General features: G+C 34.2%; 1 protein-coding gene across 1 annotated transcript; it reads right to left on the bottom strand.

Annotated features, from left to right (window-relative positions):
* Positions 1-1409: 1409 nt before the first annotated feature.
* On the bottom strand, positions 1410-2133 carry LOC126783701 (flowering-promoting factor 1-like). The gene has a single exon (XM_050509217.1). The coding sequence runs from the start codon at positions 2044-2046 to the stop codon at positions 1735-1737; it is 312 nt and encodes a 103-aa protein (XP_050365174.1). The 5' UTR covers positions 2047-2133; the 3' UTR covers positions 1410-1734.
* Between the last annotated feature and the right edge of the window lie 16776 nt (positions 2134-18909).

Genomic DNA, 18909 nt, shown 5'->3' with positions numbered 1-18909 from the left:
AATTGATACTCCTATTGAGCAGAACCATCGGTTAGCAGAGTACCCAGATCAGGTGCCTACTGACAAGACTCGTTATCAGAGGATAGTTGGACGCCTGATTTATTTATCACATACCAGACCAGATCTTGCATATGCAGTAAGTGTAGTGAGTCAGTTCATGCATAATCCCAGTATGGATCACATGGATGCTGTTGTGAGGATTTTGAGGTACTTGAAGTCAGCTCCAGGGAGAGGAGTGATGTTTTCTAAACACAACAATATCATTGAGGTTTGTGGTTTCACAGATGCAGACTGGGCTGGAAATATTACAGATCGGAGATCCACATCAGGGTATTTTACCTTTGTTGGAGGTAATCTTGTTACTTGGAAGAGTAAGAAACAAAAGGTGGTAGCTCGATCTAGTGCTGAAGCAGAATACAGAGGTATGGCTCAGGGAGTATGCGAGTTGTTATGGCTTAGAAATTTGCTACAAGATTTGGGTGTTAAGCCTAAGTGTGCTATGCAGCTGTACTGTGACAACAAGGCAGCTATTGATATTTCACAGAATCCTGTACAACATGATCGTACAAAGCATGTGGAGGTTGATCGTCACTTTATAAAGGAGAAGCTAGATGCTGAGACCATTAGCTTTCCTTTTGTTCCTTCAGAAGATCAACTTGCAGATATACTCACAAAAGGAGTGTCTAAGAAGGCTTTTTATGACTCACTTAGCAAATTGGGCATGGTCGATGTGTATGCACCAACTTGAGGGGGAGTGTTAGCATGAGTCAAATATTAGCACCGGATCTCACCAACCAAGCCGTAGTAATTGACAAATTATCTTTGGTTTCATACTTGTTAATTGGTAGCCTAGAATCCTATAAATACCATGTAATTATTCATATCGAAAATAAGTGATTGTAGCTTATTCTACTGTTTATAGTTTCAAAACAGGGGCAAATTAAGATATTCACGGACAAATTTTTTTACTTAAAAGTTTGCTGGATACATTTAACAACAGTACTCTACATATAATAGAGAACCAAATTCTCACAATAGACTATCTCACAGTTATCATGATTGATTTACTAAGTTTTATTTATTTTTATTTTTTTTCTTTCAAATGGCGGGCTGAGATTATTATATGAAACGAGTTAGTTATCTTTATTTTTATTTTCACAGAATCACAACAGTAACAATCAAATCACAGAATGTCTTGTATCGATCTTTAGTGTACGTGCTGCAGAAGTAGAAGTCAATTACTCAATCCAATTACCAAACTGCCACTGTCTCTTACTCAGTAGCAACACCTGGTCACCAACACAGACATGCATACATACACAAAAATATATCTGCACTTTCGCTGACATGAAACACCGAGCGCGCAAGTAATGATATATACGGAATCAGAGATGATTGAGCTATTCGGCTCATCAATATCAACATGCATTTATTTTTCATTGATTGAAAAGCTATATTTTACAGAGAGCAATACACACTGTTGAACAGAACAGATCAGATCAGATCGAACACAACACACCATCTTGATCACGCATTTTTTTTATTACAGTAAACAAGGAAACCCAATGCAAAGAGGAGAACGAGTGAAACCTATGGCCCTACGTATGTATACTCATGATACCCAGAAAAACCATATACCCAATTGAGACTAACTAATCCCAGAAACAGACCAGAAATTGATATATCAATCAGAAATTGAAACAAGACTCACTCATTCCATATAGTAGTGATAGATCACATATCTCTGACGTGGAAGATATTGGGGTTCTTAATGACGATGTCGTACATGTAAACGGAGTTGAACTTGTTGAAGTCTCTGGGCAGAGAAATCAGGTCGATAGAAGAGTGCTTGTGGAATTGGTACAGGTCGGGGTCGCCGCCGTAGTACCTCTCCCAGCCTAGCCCGGTAAGGATTCGCTCCAGGGACGAGTAAGAATTCACCACCTGGCCGCTGGGCAAGTGCACCAGCGCCTTCTTCCGGGATGAAGACGAATCATCCACCAGGCGCATCACACCATTCTCCTTGAAAACCCAAACTCCAGACATAATGAGAAATTTGACCGAGCTTCTGGGTTCTGTGAGAGAGGAAGAAGAGAAAAGTGGCAAAGATCGAGCTGTGTGTGTGTGTGTGTGTGTTTGTTGGTGATGGTGAAAATGAGAAGAGGGAAGGAGGCATTTATAGGTGCGGAGAGAGCGTTGGGGACAAATAAAAACAAGAGGAAAATACTAGGGGAGTTTGAGTGGGAGTTAGACAAGTCCTGAAAACGACGGCGAGTGTGGGCGTGTTTCAGTGTTTGGCTTTTGAAAGAGAATCAAGATATTGTGGGTTCCAGTTATCGACTGTGTGGGGGATGATGGTTCATGGAAATAAACCTATGGTTCTTCACAGGAAATGATTTCCAGTGCCGTTGGGCTAGGGTTTTGAGGAGGAGAATCTTTGCTGTGCTCTTCGAAATTGATGGGGAGGGAATCTTTGTACACTTGGTACAATGGTGGCATTGTTCATGAGTTATTTCTCAAGAAAAAGATATACAGAACACTCACTAAAGTTATTTCTCAAGAAAAAGATCGATGCGGAAAAATTGGAGTCAATTAATTAAGCTCGATCGCCACCATGACGAGATGTCCACGTGAAGGGAGTGGGAGATAGAGATCGATTTGAGTAGCACAAACAACTACGTAGAGATATATCGTGGTCGATCGACTCCATCGATCACTATCGATCTTCCTTTAGGGCTCTTTCTCATTTCCGTTTTTGTGTGCTCTTCTAGTCAATTCTACATATTCTACTAGATGCTTCTATTATCTATTTTACATATAGGGAAATTTATCTGGAAACCTTTACGTACAGAGAGCTGTTACTTCACTTTACTCACTTGTGTTGCCGCCAATCCGCCATCAGCTGCTATGTTTCTGAATATATAGTTGTGTGACGTGCTATGTTTTGCTACATAACTTAATCCATTGGTTATTGAAGCAGTGATTACATCTAATTTTACCTTAACAGATTAGTTCATATAAGTGAAATTTCAATCTTAACTTAATATGAAATTAATGATGTGCATCAAATGTGAATCATATTGATGAGAAGACATGATTTGTCTTATGAGACCTATGTAGCCTTGAACATTATCTCAGGTCCAATCTTATGTGCTGTACGTTGTTCTCTATTGATTCCTGATATTACCAAGAAACATCGATCATCGTCTTATCACCAAACAGTATATATCTACTTGCTCCTTGCGAAAGGATGGGAATAACAGAAAAATCTAAGAAAGGATAGCAAGATTGAGCATAAAAAAAGTATACCATGTTGACTACATCATTAGATATTCCTTAACCGACTAAAAAGACTAATTTTTGATCAAATACGAGGTTGTTAGTTGAATCACTATAATGAACAGTAGATAACCGAATTCTTTATGTTGGAGATTAGACAGTCCATTATTGCACATAACCATTTCATGATCGTTGGTCATTCCCACAAGTTCTAAGCACCACTCAAATCTAATCGATCACAATGTCGCAATCAAATCAATCATAATTGATATATAGAACCCTAATGTTACGTACTTTACTTGTCATCAAAAGGACCACCTCATGACCAAGTACACAATTCCACTCTCTCTTTATACAATAGGAGACTGGTTATAATGTACCATGCATGCTGCCTACATGTGATCACACATGGGCTAGATGGTCCTCAAATTAGGTCATGAGGGTTCTTGAGCCTTGTCTTGTCAAATCAATGATTAGTGTTGTGCCTTGGGATATTTTGCCATTTGCAGTTGGAAAATTACTTCTAATAAGTTGCCCCAATAATCACATGCTTAGACATATGAGAGACATGAGGTGGGAAAGAGAAACGTTTGTAGCTATTATGCATAATGATTGTTAAGGAGTTAAAGAAAACATATATTTAAGGAATAAAATTCGAGGATCTGAAAATTAGAAATTTAGGAGAAATTTTAATTAAAAAAATAATTAAGTAAATTGATGGAAATTTATATAAAAACATGGAAATTTTGAATGAATCTTTAAGAAATGTTTATTTGATTAATTATTTACTATGTGTCATAATAAATTATTATATAATTATTAATTTATAGTGAATTATAATAATTTGGGTGAAATAATCGCCGAGCATTACTAAAAATTTACTTAAAATATATATATATGTATATATATTTATCCAAATGGAGACTAGCTTATCACGTCTTATTTATATATGATACAGTAAATATGAAATTACATAAGTGATTTTAAAACTACATAAATGATCTATGAGATACAAAAATTTTATTATCTTCATCATGTCTTTGAATAAAATCTTGAGTATATTGTACGTGAAGAATAATCATTAAATGATATCTCTCGTTTCTAATTTTGCATATACTGACTTATATGCCAACCATAGGGGTCGTGGGTGATTAACTATGAGTTGTGGTACTGGTAGTTCTTTTTTGGATCAAAAATCTTGACTTTGACCATAACCATAGCTTTTGTGAAGATTGTGCATTAGATTGTGTACATATGTTTTCACTTGATTGCATCTCATTAGAGAATCAATATGGTGAATAATGCAGGTTGAGTTTATCCCATAAGGGTAAGGTTCATCATTGCTTCCTCCCAGACCAAAGGGGTTCGATTCCCTTCAACAACTAGTTCGGTTTTATTTCAATTTTATGTGAATGTTGAGACATGGAATGCAATATATAATAAAAAGAGTCATATATAACAATAAGTTGGTGTAGTAGAGTTGAAAGTTATTTTGTCTTTGCAAAATGATGAATCAGTGATTTTTTATTTTATTTAAAGTTAGCCTGGTACGTGGTAATATTATGAAAATATTGGGAAATTTCAAAAGTTTCCGGATATATCGGGAAATTTCGAAAATTTTCATCGAAAAATACTTCGTATGTAACAAATATATCCATATGCCAAAAAATTGAAACTTTTGCCGAAATATCGAAGAAATTATGGATATTTTAGTCCTTGTTCGCAAGTAGTCAGTCTCCAACTAATAGACTAGCATGTATGGTCTTTACCTCTTCGTTTCCTAAGATTACTTATCCAACTAAAAGAGTGCAACCACGTTTTAAAGTTTAAAGTACGTACGTAGTAGTCATGACCAACAAACTCTATGATAGAAACTTTAAGAACGAATACCAGACTTTTACATTTCAGTGTAGTGGTCCTTAACTGAATATATGATAAGTTAGCATTATAAAAAAAAATTCAGCTATTTACATCACTGACTCCGCAAAGGATATCAAGAGCAAGGGTTGCATATGACGTTATCTTATGTTATTTTACGTTATTGTACGTATCAAAAAAAAAACTTACGTTATTGTATGGATAAAAGATGCTTGTCGATATCTTTCCTGTTTCAAAGTTACAAAGTTACATGGATTCAAGTGGTCTCTAGTTTGTATGCCTTTAGCCATCCAATACCTCGAGTATAAGGGTTGCCTTTGCGATTGTGTGTTTCTCTTTATGAGCCTCAATGGTCCTAGTGATACAGACCCTTTGCTCCATCCTAATCCTGATTCTATCGATCTGGCACCCCCATGCCACTCTAATTCAATTTATGCATTTCTTTTCTATTTTTCGGCTATACACACACAAACATATATATATATATATATATATATATATATATATATATATAGTCTCTATCCAGAGTGAAGCTTCATTCTGAAATTACAGAGTGAAGTTCCAATTTTGGCACATTTTTCGGTAAAATTTTTTCACCATAAGCGATTCAATATTTAGGTATGCTATTCAAAATCATCTCTACAAAGTTTCATCCAATTTGACAATGGTTTGAACTTTCAAAATTGAGATTTACACGGACGTTTCACGTTGAACAATTTTAATTCATTCATTGATTTAATCTAATTTCAATACCTTAACAATGTCTGAATTAGATGAAATTTTGTAGAGATGATCTTGAATAACATATTTAAATATTAAATCGCTTATGGTGAAAACATTTAACCGAAAAGTGTGATAAAATTAGAACTTCACTCCATAAATTTCGAGTGAAGCTTCACTCTGGATAAAGATTGTATATATATATATATACACATATATTATAGTTCTTTTTTGGGTACGTAGGTATTGATAGACATAGCGACATACTGCATGCCTGGCATTTTGGCTAACAAGTTGTACCGAACCCTTCCATCTAATATTTTTTTATATCATATACAGGTAAAAACTAATAAGCTACAATAAGTATATCGTGAAGCAAACTCGACCACAAATTTTTCACTTATAAAGAGAGATTTATATCACTAAATCAAATGGTTTTGAGACATGCACCTAACAAAATTTGATGGATGGAAATAATGCTAAAACTAATAAACGTTATTAGCTTTCCACTGAAAAACTAAAAGAAAAAAAAATCACATATATAAGAGTATACAGTTCTGCACTGCGCTGCATGATGGAGCATAGAACCTACATGTAACAACGACCATAAAATTTTGAGCTTAAAAAAAACTCAAAATTTCAAAGTCGTTAAACACCAAACAATCTCAATGAAATCGAAATCATTTAAAATGCCACAGCGGATCATCTCTGAGTTCAAAATACAACTCAGTCAAACCGATTATTACAAACCAAATTATAATTCAACATTATAATAAATGGAAATGTATAATCCTCACAACAACCTCACAAGATAGTCACACCAAATCCTCACACAAGTTTGGGATAAATAACTTCAAGTCCTCTGAGCGGTCCGTCAATTCCCACTAATCCACACATGCGGAGTTATCCACTACACCATCGAATTGGTGCACCGGGATTGTAAACACAAACTCGGTAAGCTTTACAGCTCGTATGAGTAAAATGAAAATATAACTCGCATAATAATATATACGAAAATCCACAAATCAAACAAATATAAATGCACTCATGAGTCAATAGACGGCCCATCTGGTTGTCCCAAAAATATGAAATGAAGCGCTCATAAGAAATTAAGCAACCCTTCTGGTTACCCAAATGCATTTATAATACGGGTACTAAAGAACGCTGGTACACATCTGTTACCCCTCGCGTAGTGTAACGACCCTAAAATTTCGAGCATAAAAACTCAAAATTTCAAAGTCGTTAAACACCAAACAATCTCAACGAATCAAAATCATTTAAAATGCCACAACGGATCATTTCTGAGTTCAAAATACAACTCAGTCAAACCGATTATTACAAACCAAATTATAATTCAACATTATAACAAATGGAAATGTATAATCCTCACAACAACCTTACAAAATAGTCAAACAACATCCTCGTACCAGCTGGAAATATATAACTTCAAGTTCTCTGAGCAGTCCGTCAATTCCCGCAAATCCACACCTGCAGAGTTATCCACTACACCATCGAATTGGTGCACCGGGATTGTAAACACAAACCCGGTAAGCTTTACAGCTCTTATGAGTAAAATAAAAACATAACTCGCATATCAATATAAACGGGAATCCACAAATCAACAAATATAAATGCACCCATGAGTAAATGGACGGCCCATCTGGTTGTCCCAAAAATATGAAAATGAAAGTACTCATGAGCAATTGGGTAACCCCTTTGTTTACCCAAATGCATTTATAATACGGGTACTAATGAGCGCTGGTACACCTCTGTTACCCCTCACGTAGTACACCGCCGGCATTGGGCAACCTGCTCGCTACCCAACGCCCGACATTGGGTAACCTCCTCGCTACCCAACGTTCGACTTCAGGCAACCTCCTCGCTACCCTAAGTCCGACTTTAGGCAACCTCCTCGCTACCCGAAGTCCGACATCGGGCAACCTCCTCGCTACCCGATGTCCGGCAGACAGACTAGAGCTCTAACTGTATCGTAACTTTCGCCCGGCCAAAGGCTAGGTTCCGACATGCCACACACGTCCGAAGACTGTTCCGAAGACATAAACACGTACAATAATCTACTCATTATTGTACAAATTTCATCACACACTCAATATATAATTCTCATCACCACTGTGATCATAATTCACAACCGAAATCCTAACAGTATATAATACAGCAAACTACATATATATATGTACATATTTACCATTTATACAATATATATATATAATCCACTTTATTATATACATGTCATATTTTATAAACACGTCCGAAGACAAAACGTTTTAACAATTATCTACGTCAAAACTACGTACAATAATCTACTCATTATTGTACCAATCGCATCAATATGCTCAACATATAATCCTCATCACCACCGTGATCATTTTCACAAATAAAATTCTAACAGTATATAATATAGCAAACTATATATATATGTACTTATTTACCATTTATACAATATATATATAATCCATTATATCATATACATGTCATATTTCATAAACACGTCCGAAGACAAAACGTTTTAACAATTCTCAACGTCACACCACGTACAATAATCTACTCATTATTTGTACAAATCACATCAACATGCTCAATTCGTAAATAAGTGAGATTTTACTCACCTTCTTTCCTGCGTGCAACTTCCACGACCCTTAAAGTAATTTCCTCACTCGTTTCGTCAGTCACCTAATAGCACGATAAATGCTTAGAAAATGATACTTAAAATATCAGGTGACGAGTTCAGTACAGCTAACTGTTGTTCATAAAACATTGTTCACGGGAACACTGTTCATGTTTACTAATCACTGTTCACAGTTATTGTTTTTACCACAACACTGTTCACAGGTACTGTTTTACCATGACACTGTTTTTACCACAACACTGTTCACAGGTACTGTTTTACCATGGCACTGTTCACATTTACTGTTACATATCACTATTCATTGTTCCTATTCACACGGCGTTACTATTGACATCCACTGTTCATGCGGTGTTGCTGTTCACCGACCGCACCCAATCATCACCAAATTTCATCACCACAACCTAAACAACATTTCCAATAACTTCCTAGTTGACACCAAGGTCTAAACCGAGCCTAAACAGTCCAAACAACGAAGAACATAAATTCGGCACTATTCACAAATCCTAGAAATTGAAATTTTGATTCGGGTACTTACACTTCGATTTGGCTCGATTCCTTTTGTGGAAATGTTGCTGGGACTGAGACAAGCAAAACCCCCTAAGAATCTCGAGCTATGGTGGCCGGAGGAGGCGGCGCCACCACATCAGTAACTTCCGAAGGTTGCTGCACCGTGTGTGGTTGTCGCCGGAATGCAAGGCATAGCCCAAAAGATGGAGATCGTCGAGTCCGTCAGTTTGATAGGTGGCACGACACGAGGCGACGTCGAATGGTGGAGAAATCGGCCAGTGAAGATTTTTGGGTCAGGTGAACAGTACCCGAGCTGATTTTCTGGTTTTTAATCTCCTCTCCTTCCTTTTATACTATTTCCAAAATCGGAAACGAACTTCCAATGTTAATAACTTTCACGTCCGACGTCCGATTCGAACGCGTGACGTGTCCACGAACTCGTATCGATGAGCTCTACGACTTTCGTGAAGGAAGTTTTCGCAACCGAGTGACGGAATAAAAGTCGATCTATACGTTGCGGTAATGTTACGTTTTCTAATTAAACGATCCGAGAACGTTTCCGTTTTCGTTTCGAAATGTCGCAAACCTCCAATTGTCGTCTTGAATTAATTTCACAAGTTTAACACTTTGAAAATACTTAACATTTAGTTTCTAAAAATTCGGGTTATTACACGTAATACACCGCCGATATTGGGCAACCACCCGCTATCCAACATCCAAAAATATGAGTACTCATGAGTAGATAACCACCCGTTACCTCACATGCAGTACTCCGGCAGACAGACTAGAGCTCTAACTGTATCGTAACTTTCGCTCGGCCAAAGACTAGGTTCCGACTTGCCAAACACGTACAATAATCTCACATCATATTGTACAAAAATCAAGTCCGAAGACAAATTAACATTTTAACAATCTCCATGTTAAAATCACGTACAATAATCACACCTCATATTATACAAAATAAAATCACGTACAATAATCACACCTCATATTGTACAAATCAAAATAACGTACAATAATCACACCTCATATTATACAAATCAAAATCACATGCTCGATATATAAATATCGTCATTAAAATGACATAATCAGGATAAAATCATAACAGTATATTATTTAGCAAACTATATATATATATATATATACCTATTTACCATTTATACAATATATATATATAATCCACTATATCATATACATGTCTTATTTCATAAACACGTCCGAAGACAAAAACTCATTCGAAGACAAAACTCATCCGAAGACAAAACGTTTTCACAAACTCCATGTTAAAATCACGTACAATAATCACACCTCATATTGTACAAAAATCAAGTCCGAAAACAAATCAATATTTTAACAATCTCCATGTTAAAATCACGTACAATAATCACATCTCATATTGTACAAAACAAAATCACGTACAATAATCACATCTCATATTGTACAAAACAAAATCACGTACAATAATCACACCTCATATTGTACAAATCAAAATCACATTCTTGATATATAAATCTCGTCATCAAAATGACGTAATCACGATAAAATCATAACAGTATATTATATAGCAAACTATATATATATGTACTTATTTACTATTTATACTATATATATATAATCCACTATATCATATACATGTCATATTCCATTCTTTAATATTTTGCAAAATCTTGAATCACCGCAATGGTAGATTCGTAAATAAGTGAGATTTTACTCACATTGTTTCATGCGTGCAACTTCCACGACTCTGAAAGTAATTTCTTCACTCGTTTCGTCAGTCACCTAATAGCACGATAAATGCTTAGAAAATGATACTTAAAATATCAGATGACGATTTCAGCACAGCTAAATGTTGTTCATAAAACATCGTTCACAGAACACTGTTCATGTTCACTAATCAATGTTTTTACTAAACCAATGTTCACAGTTACTGTTTTTGCCAAAACACTGTTCACAGTTACTGCTTTTACCATGTCACTGTTCACATTACTGTTACAAATCACTATTCACAGTACTATTCATGTAGCGTACTGTTCACAGTTACTGTTACAGATCACTTTTCACAGTACTATTCATGCGGCGTTATTGTTCACCGCCCGCCACCAATCATCACCAAATTTCACCACCACAACCTAAACAATATTTCCAACAACTTTCTAGTTGACGCCAATGTCTAAATCCGAGCCTAAACAGTCCAAACAACGAAGAACATAAATTCGACACTATTCACAAACCCTAGAAATTGAAATTTTGATTCGGGTACTTACATTTCGATTTGGCTCGATTCCTTTTGTGGGAATATTGTTGGGACTGAGACAAGCAAAACCTCCCAAGAATCTCGAGCTATGGTGGCCAGAAGAGGCAGCGCCGACACAACAGCAACTTCCAGCGGTTGCTGCACCGTGTGTGGTTGTCGCCGGAGTGCAAGACATATCCCAAAAGATGGAGATCGTCGAGCCCTTCAGTTTGATAGGTGGCACGACAAGAGGCGACGTCGGATGGTGGAGAAATCGGCCGGAGAATATTTTTGCGTCGGGTGAACAGTACCCGAGCTGATTTTTGGAAAAAAACTGATTTTCTGATTTTTAATCTCCTCTCCTTCCTTTTATACTATTTCCAAAATCGGAAACGAACTTCCGACGTTAATAACTTTTACGTCCGATGTCCGATTCGAACGCGTTACACGTCCACGCACTCGTATCGACGAGCTCTACGACTTTCGTGAAGAAAGTTTTCACAAACGATCGACGGAGTAAAAGTCGATGTTCACGTCTCGGAAACGTAATGTTTTTCTAAATAAACGTTCCGTTAACGTTTCCGTTTTCAATTTCCGACTTCGCAAGGTGGCACAAACACGTTTAATGAATTTCACATACTTTATAAATTCAAAAGTGATCCAAAAATCATTCCGAAAAATCGGGTTATTACACTACACCTAACATTATACATGTTACATATTCTTGTAGCGGACATCCCATATAAAACCAAAAGTCTCCGCTAAACAATACGTAACCTAGACTAACAAAGTGAGCTAACCCACCATCCATTCACTTGATGAGATACATGTCGATTTAGGTCAATACGTACTATTCGGTATTCACTATATATCGTGTAGTGTATTCGTTGTCCCTTATAATTAATATCCAGAAATACTTGCATGTCATAATCAACCGATTGATCCTTATAATCTATATATATACTATACAGAGTAAAGATGACGATCAAGAAATGTTCTAGTTTTTTTTTTAATGGATGGCACTTTGTTGGAAACCTTGATAACAAAATGTCAGCAATGAAGGAATACAAGAATCAGTAAGCAAATCCAAAACAAATTAGTAAGGAATAGTCGAAGGCATGAATATGAAATTAACTTCCGCCCAATGGAGCAAGAACACACCATGCCGACGCCGGTGATTTCGAACCAGAAAAGAGAATCGTTGCTTTACGTGTAGTGCATATCGCATGCACCACTATTCACTATCATGAGCTTAGTTTTCGATTTGGCACTAAGCAGTAAATTAATTGGATACCAATCATTAAACAGCTTTAGTGATAAATATTGTCGAATCATTTAGGTGTTTGGATCTTCCAGGACAACCCTAGCTCACCTTCCTTTTGTTATTCTCTGAATTTTTCCATCTGCGTTCTCACTTTAATATCATCTTTCCCCAATTCCCCTTTGCTTGAAAATTCCTAGGCTTTTGGTGGGGGCGAACCTTTGTTTTGATTCTCTGTACACCACAAACTTTATATATGGATCGGACATGCATGCTTATTGCTTAATTAGCTTTTATACATCTTATTCTGGTGAGAAACTACGAATCAAAGGAAAAAATAGCCTCCACATATATGATCGATCGTCACCGTCTATTAAACCCGAAATTTTATAGAATACTGAGGAATCTAAATTTGAAAGAGAGTAGATATATAGAAACTGTAATCTTCCCGAAATATTTTTTTTTCAAGTAAGGGGCCGGGGGAGATAGAAGAGGAGTGACGTCTGACTATAGCCGACCATAAGACTAAAATAAATATAGAACTAAGGATGGGGACATGATGATACGAAATAAGAGCTAGAAATTCATTCAAAGGGATTCGAAACATCTAGAGCCAGAGGTTGACACAACAAGTGATAAACATTTAAGTCATGTAAAACATGAATTTATAATCTTGCAAAACAGATATATGAAGGACAGAGCAATCCCATACGTCTTTAACACACAATTCGGAATCGATTGGTAGGTAGGTTCAAGTTACGTACATAAAATAGGGTTTCTTTTTTTATTCGTCATTTCTTCACGTGATTTGAATCCCACAATGACAGATGATTTTGTTCATAGCCAACACGATTAAGCAGTATACTAATGATCAAAATTAATGCTACTAATGGCGGCAGTATATATACTCGATCATTACGTTTATTTATATCTCATAAAGTAAGAGTGTGGCATTAGTGCTAATATACCTAGAGTTTATCTAGCTAGCTTAAGAATATTGCCCAGATTATGAAAAGATAATCTAGTTTGCAAACTTCAAACAAATCTACGACCCCATTTCTCGAAATTAGATGCTTTATTCTCATTAGAAAGAGCAAATAGGCTGCAGTCATGATATAATTCATTAACTAGAAGCACATATTCTCATTAACCATATCTTACTAAAATCTATAATATATCATAAACTACGTACCACCTTCTATCATACTTTTGATTAAGTCGTACTACGTATTGGAGAGACGTTGTAAATGTAAAACTTCACTATTACATTTATATGAACCTTATTAATTAGTTATTACGGAGAAAATGCATGCCATCATCATCCCATTTCTCAATTATATTAGAAAGTACGTTAAAATAATTTTTTTAGAAGGGAAATTATTCAATCAAACAAAGCAATTACATCAATCTTGGAACCATCGGTGGAGGAAGAAACCACTCCGTATTCTTCCCTAACATCAAACATAGGTTTGGTCAGTAAGGTACGTAGTCCATATTTTTCTAGTTATATGAGAGGATGTCAATTATTTTCTTAAAATATTTCGTGATTGCATGGCTCAATTAAATGAGATTAATTGGCTTATAAATTAAGTATTCTTGATTTAATTTGATGAAGTTACTATATGTAATTTAATTTTAAAATGAAGAGTTGAAGTAATGAGGAATGCTAGTGCGCCATAATATGTCGCCAAATTCGGCGCCGCAATCTTACGTGGCATGCCACATCACACTTCTATGTTAGCAATTACAATAATCACAAAATGTCATTTTTGAATGAAAAGACAATCATATCTTTATTAATCTAACAGTTCTAAATTATTATAAAAATATTTTTTGTACTTTTTATCATTTTCATCACAATAATGCTTCTAAAATATAATTAAAAAATCAAAACTTACAAAAATATGCTTAAAATATGTGTGTGCACGCGCGAAATATATACATATATATGCACAAAATATATTTTTAAAATAAAATTATTTTGTACTAAATAATTTTGTTAGAGATTGTATATATTTTTGAAATTTAATTAATAATTTGGTAGAGAATATATTGTAATTGTATTAATTAACTATAATCATTAATATTATTTGTAAATGTAAATAGAATTTAAAAATTGAAAACAGTCATGAAGTTAATTTGGAAAAAAATCTTCAGATATTTATTGACATAAAGTCTTTATAATATAAAAGGATACATACGACTTAAAAGGAACTAATAAAATTTAGTATGATTCTTGGTGATATGCGTAGTATCCATTATTATATACGTAACGCTTATTTATATTTTAGTGTGAAATACTACTTAAATTGATTTCCAATGAACTTTCCTATCCTAAACTCTAAACTCTAAACCCTAAACCCTAAAACCTAAATCTATTAATTTATAAAATTAAATCCAAATTGTGTTTGCGTACCTCAGTATGTACTTGGTCACCATGAATAATGACCTTTGTTTCAAAGTAAATCTACCATTAACTAGGGAAAGGTTCCAAGTGAACATTACTGGCTAACTCCTTATCAGCTAAGGGTTTAGGTAATGTGGATAGCAAAGCTTTTATTTTAGTTTAGGTTTAGGGTCTTAGCTAGATACTTAGATGACTGCAAATTCCAATGGCTTTGTTTTATTACTATAGCAAAATAATCGAACTCTCACATTGATTTTACTACCTCATTATTGGCTGGTTGAGCACTTATTTATCACTCTAATGTTACCTGACTTTAAATTTAGTGTGAAAATTGACTTCCATTTCAATGCATGTCAATATATAAGATATACACTAGGAAAAATTGTAAGTTAAGATTGTAAGTTATTTCAATTTCTATTTCAACCCTAAATTTAGTACTTATTTATATTAAAATACATGTACATGACTTGAAATCGCAATGTTGGTGATGGCTAACATCTATTTTAGTACTCATATATGTGAAATGGATGAAATTACTCATATTAAACTTGTTACTGGTGATAGGAGCACTTTGTGCGACATTTTTAACATGTTTTTACCTCAATTTGTACTTTGCTTAGCCCTTATTGTTGTACTATTAAGTCATTGAGTCGTAATAAGAGTCTTGAGCGGTATTGGATGCATTTTTGTGCTTACATGAGTTAAAACGCATAATTGGTTTAGAGTCCTAGTTTGACTAGGAATCCTTGTTAGGTTTTGAAACTAATTATCTCTTAATTATGATTTTATTTTCTTATTTTCAGATTGGATTGAAGAGATAATTAAAGAAAAAAAGATGGAGCCAAGTCATGCAACAATTAAATAGAAGATGATCATTAAAGGCATAAAACATGGCATGTTTTAGGGAATAAAACATGACATGTTTTAGGGATTAAAGCATGGCATGTTTTAGGGAATAAAACTTTCCATGTTTTAGGGATTAAAGCATGGCATGTTTATAGGAAGAAAGAATCAATTTCAAACCCTTCATCTTTCCTCTATATATACATGGCTTCACCTCTCAAATAGGATGACTTCTCATTAGCATTCAAGAGCCAACACTCTACCAAAACACCACCATAAACTTCCCTCACAAATTAGCCAAGCCGTCCACCCCAAAACCATCATCATCTCCACCGAGTTTTACCATTGAAGACACACCTCCAAGGTTCCTACAACGTGTGATTCTCGCAACTCATCTCCATGACTTCGTCTATTTGTGTTAATCTACAATTCTTTGTCTATGAAGATTGTAAGTTGTTGTTTATGTGGAAATATTGGTTTTGTATTTGTTTTAAATTTCAGTTGTATTTGATATTTTTTTGAGACTATGCCAAATCTATGTTCTTATAATTAATGAGTTTGTATTTTCTATTGTTGTGTTCTAATCATCTTTCTCATATTTTTAGATAATTTTCAGATATGTGCATATGAATTTAGTGGTTGGATGCAATCCCTAAGATTGTGTTTGAGTGCTAGATTCATCAACCATATTGACACAAATCGAATCATGCCCTAAGTAGGTTCGGTTTGTGTTGATTAAAAGTGGTAAAAATTTTGGAAATTTGCATGTGAAACCATGGTGGGTGACGCCACACATGAAACATGTCTCCAACAAAGATTTGGTGCTTAAATGTAATCTTGTTTGATTTCTACTCTAAGTGTTATTGAATTCGATTGCATGCAAATTTAGATTAGGCCCTAAGTCAATCTAAATGTTAATTGAAATCTTGCATGATTAGATGATCCCCTAAGGCTCTAATTGTATTGGTGTCTAAAAAGTATGTAATTGGTCGAATTAGAATGCATGATAGGTTCGAACTTGTAATTATGTGGTGTAATGGTAAATTTGGTTTAAGTTTGTTAAAGAGAAGTCGATCATGTAAATAGTAATTTAGATTTTATTTTAGTAGTTAATAATCAATCTCAAACCCCCCATTATTTGTTAACACTAAAAGTTTAGAGTTCCCTTCAATTCCCTGGAAAGAACGATCCCTGCTTATTCTATATTAACGATGATGTTTTACAGGGTTTATTATAGACGTTTTAACAAAACGCTCTATCAACTGGCATGACTTTTATTAGCTTAATTATGTTAATGTGGATGATGACCTTTTTACACATTCATTCATTACTCTTTCTTTGATTGTTGGTGCATGTGTTATAAACCTATGGTTCATTCAAACTCTAAGTAGTGTTATGATTATTTTTCCATGTGAAAACAAATGAGCAATAGTTTGAAACTATCAATGAAGTCTCACATGACATTTGAAGAACATTTTCAAAGCTGTGTTCAAATAACTATTTATGAAATGATCAACTCTAATACTCCATTAATTCAATTATTATAGAGATCTTAATTACCTCTTCAATCATACTGGATGAAAATTATGGATTTTAAATATCATTACTCACTATTTTCAACTCTCCCAATGTGATTCAATTTACTGCACTAATATAGATTCTATTCAATTAATTACGACATGAGACATTTAATTTATTTATTATGATTATTAAATTAGAAATATTTTCGTTTTTCTAGACGAAAACTTAAGATTCTTTTAGTTTTTTTTATGAAAGGAAATAATCTTTTATTTGGGTATAATCGATTTAAGGGGATAGTTAAGGTAACAAATATTATTTTTCCTAGAGTATACATATTTGAATTAATATCATATTTACGATTCATGACTTTCTAATATTTAATTTATTTATGTTTATGATTAATTAATGGAATAATTAATTAATACAATTAACATATAGACACCCACACACACATATATCTATAATCAGTCTCTATCCAGAGTGAACATTCACTCTGAAATTACAGAGTGAAGTTTCAATTTTAACACATTTTTCGGTCAAATTTTTTCACCATTCACCATAAGCGATTCAATATTTAGGTATGTTATTCAAGATCATCTCTACAAAGTTTCATCCAATTTGACAATGATTTAAGCTTTCAAAATTGAGATTTACACGAACGGTTCACGTTGAACAGTTTTAATTCATTCATTGATTCAATCTAATTTCAATACCTTAACGATGTCCGAATTAGATGAAATTTTGTAGAGATAATTTTGAATAGCATACTTAAATATTGAATTGCTTATAGTGAAAAAAATTGACCGAAAAATGTGCCAAAATTGAAAGTTCACTATGTAATTTTAGAATGAAGCTTCACTCTGGATAGAGATTGTATATATAATATAGGGCTAATATATATATACATATAAATATATATATATATATATATATATATATATTTCAAACATACCTTGTAAATATCAAAAATTTTAGTTACATTTTGAAAAAATAAATGATATAAAAAAGAATAAAAAAATATTTTATAATAATTTAGAACCGTTGGATTAATAAGGATAAGATTGTATTTTCATTTAAAAATAAAATTTTGTGATTATTATAATTGCTGACATGACAATGTAACGTGATTATTAGGATTGTGGCGCTAAAACATTTTCCTTAAAGTAATACATAAATGCAACAGTAACTCATTTGGGTTAGAAACTTAAAATTGAAGGCTGCAGGCTGCCCGACCCAGGACGTTAACCTTCGCATAACAAAGTGTGTAATAGTATCAAATAGTTTTGGCTGGAGATCAAGTTAATACATTTCGCGCTAGAAATAACAATATTAATGGTCCCACATTTAACGTACAGTATGTGTGCACACCGGAGTAAAAACCCTATAGGGACGTAGTGTTGAACTTCATTCGCTTAGAACTAAGTATATATGAAGGAATCAATTAACTATCATCGTGCATTTGCAGATAACAGTGTTGGGAACGATTATTGGTGAATACCTCTTGTGTGATTGACTGATTAATTTACACACACAATCACACATAACAAACAAACTGAGATGTATTAGCAGGCCCGGCCTTTAATTTGTTTCTTCCTTATTCTGAGATTTTCATC

This window comes from Argentina anserina, chromosome 2, assembly GCF_933775445.1.
Source record: "Argentina anserina chromosome 2, drPotAnse1.1, whole genome shotgun sequence".
In the NCBI taxonomy this organism is placed as follows: domain Eukaryota; kingdom Viridiplantae; phylum Streptophyta; class Magnoliopsida; order Rosales; family Rosaceae; genus Argentina; species Argentina anserina.
The sequence above is the reverse complement of the archived record's forward strand: the minus strand, read 5'-3'. Positions and strand labels throughout refer to the sequence as shown.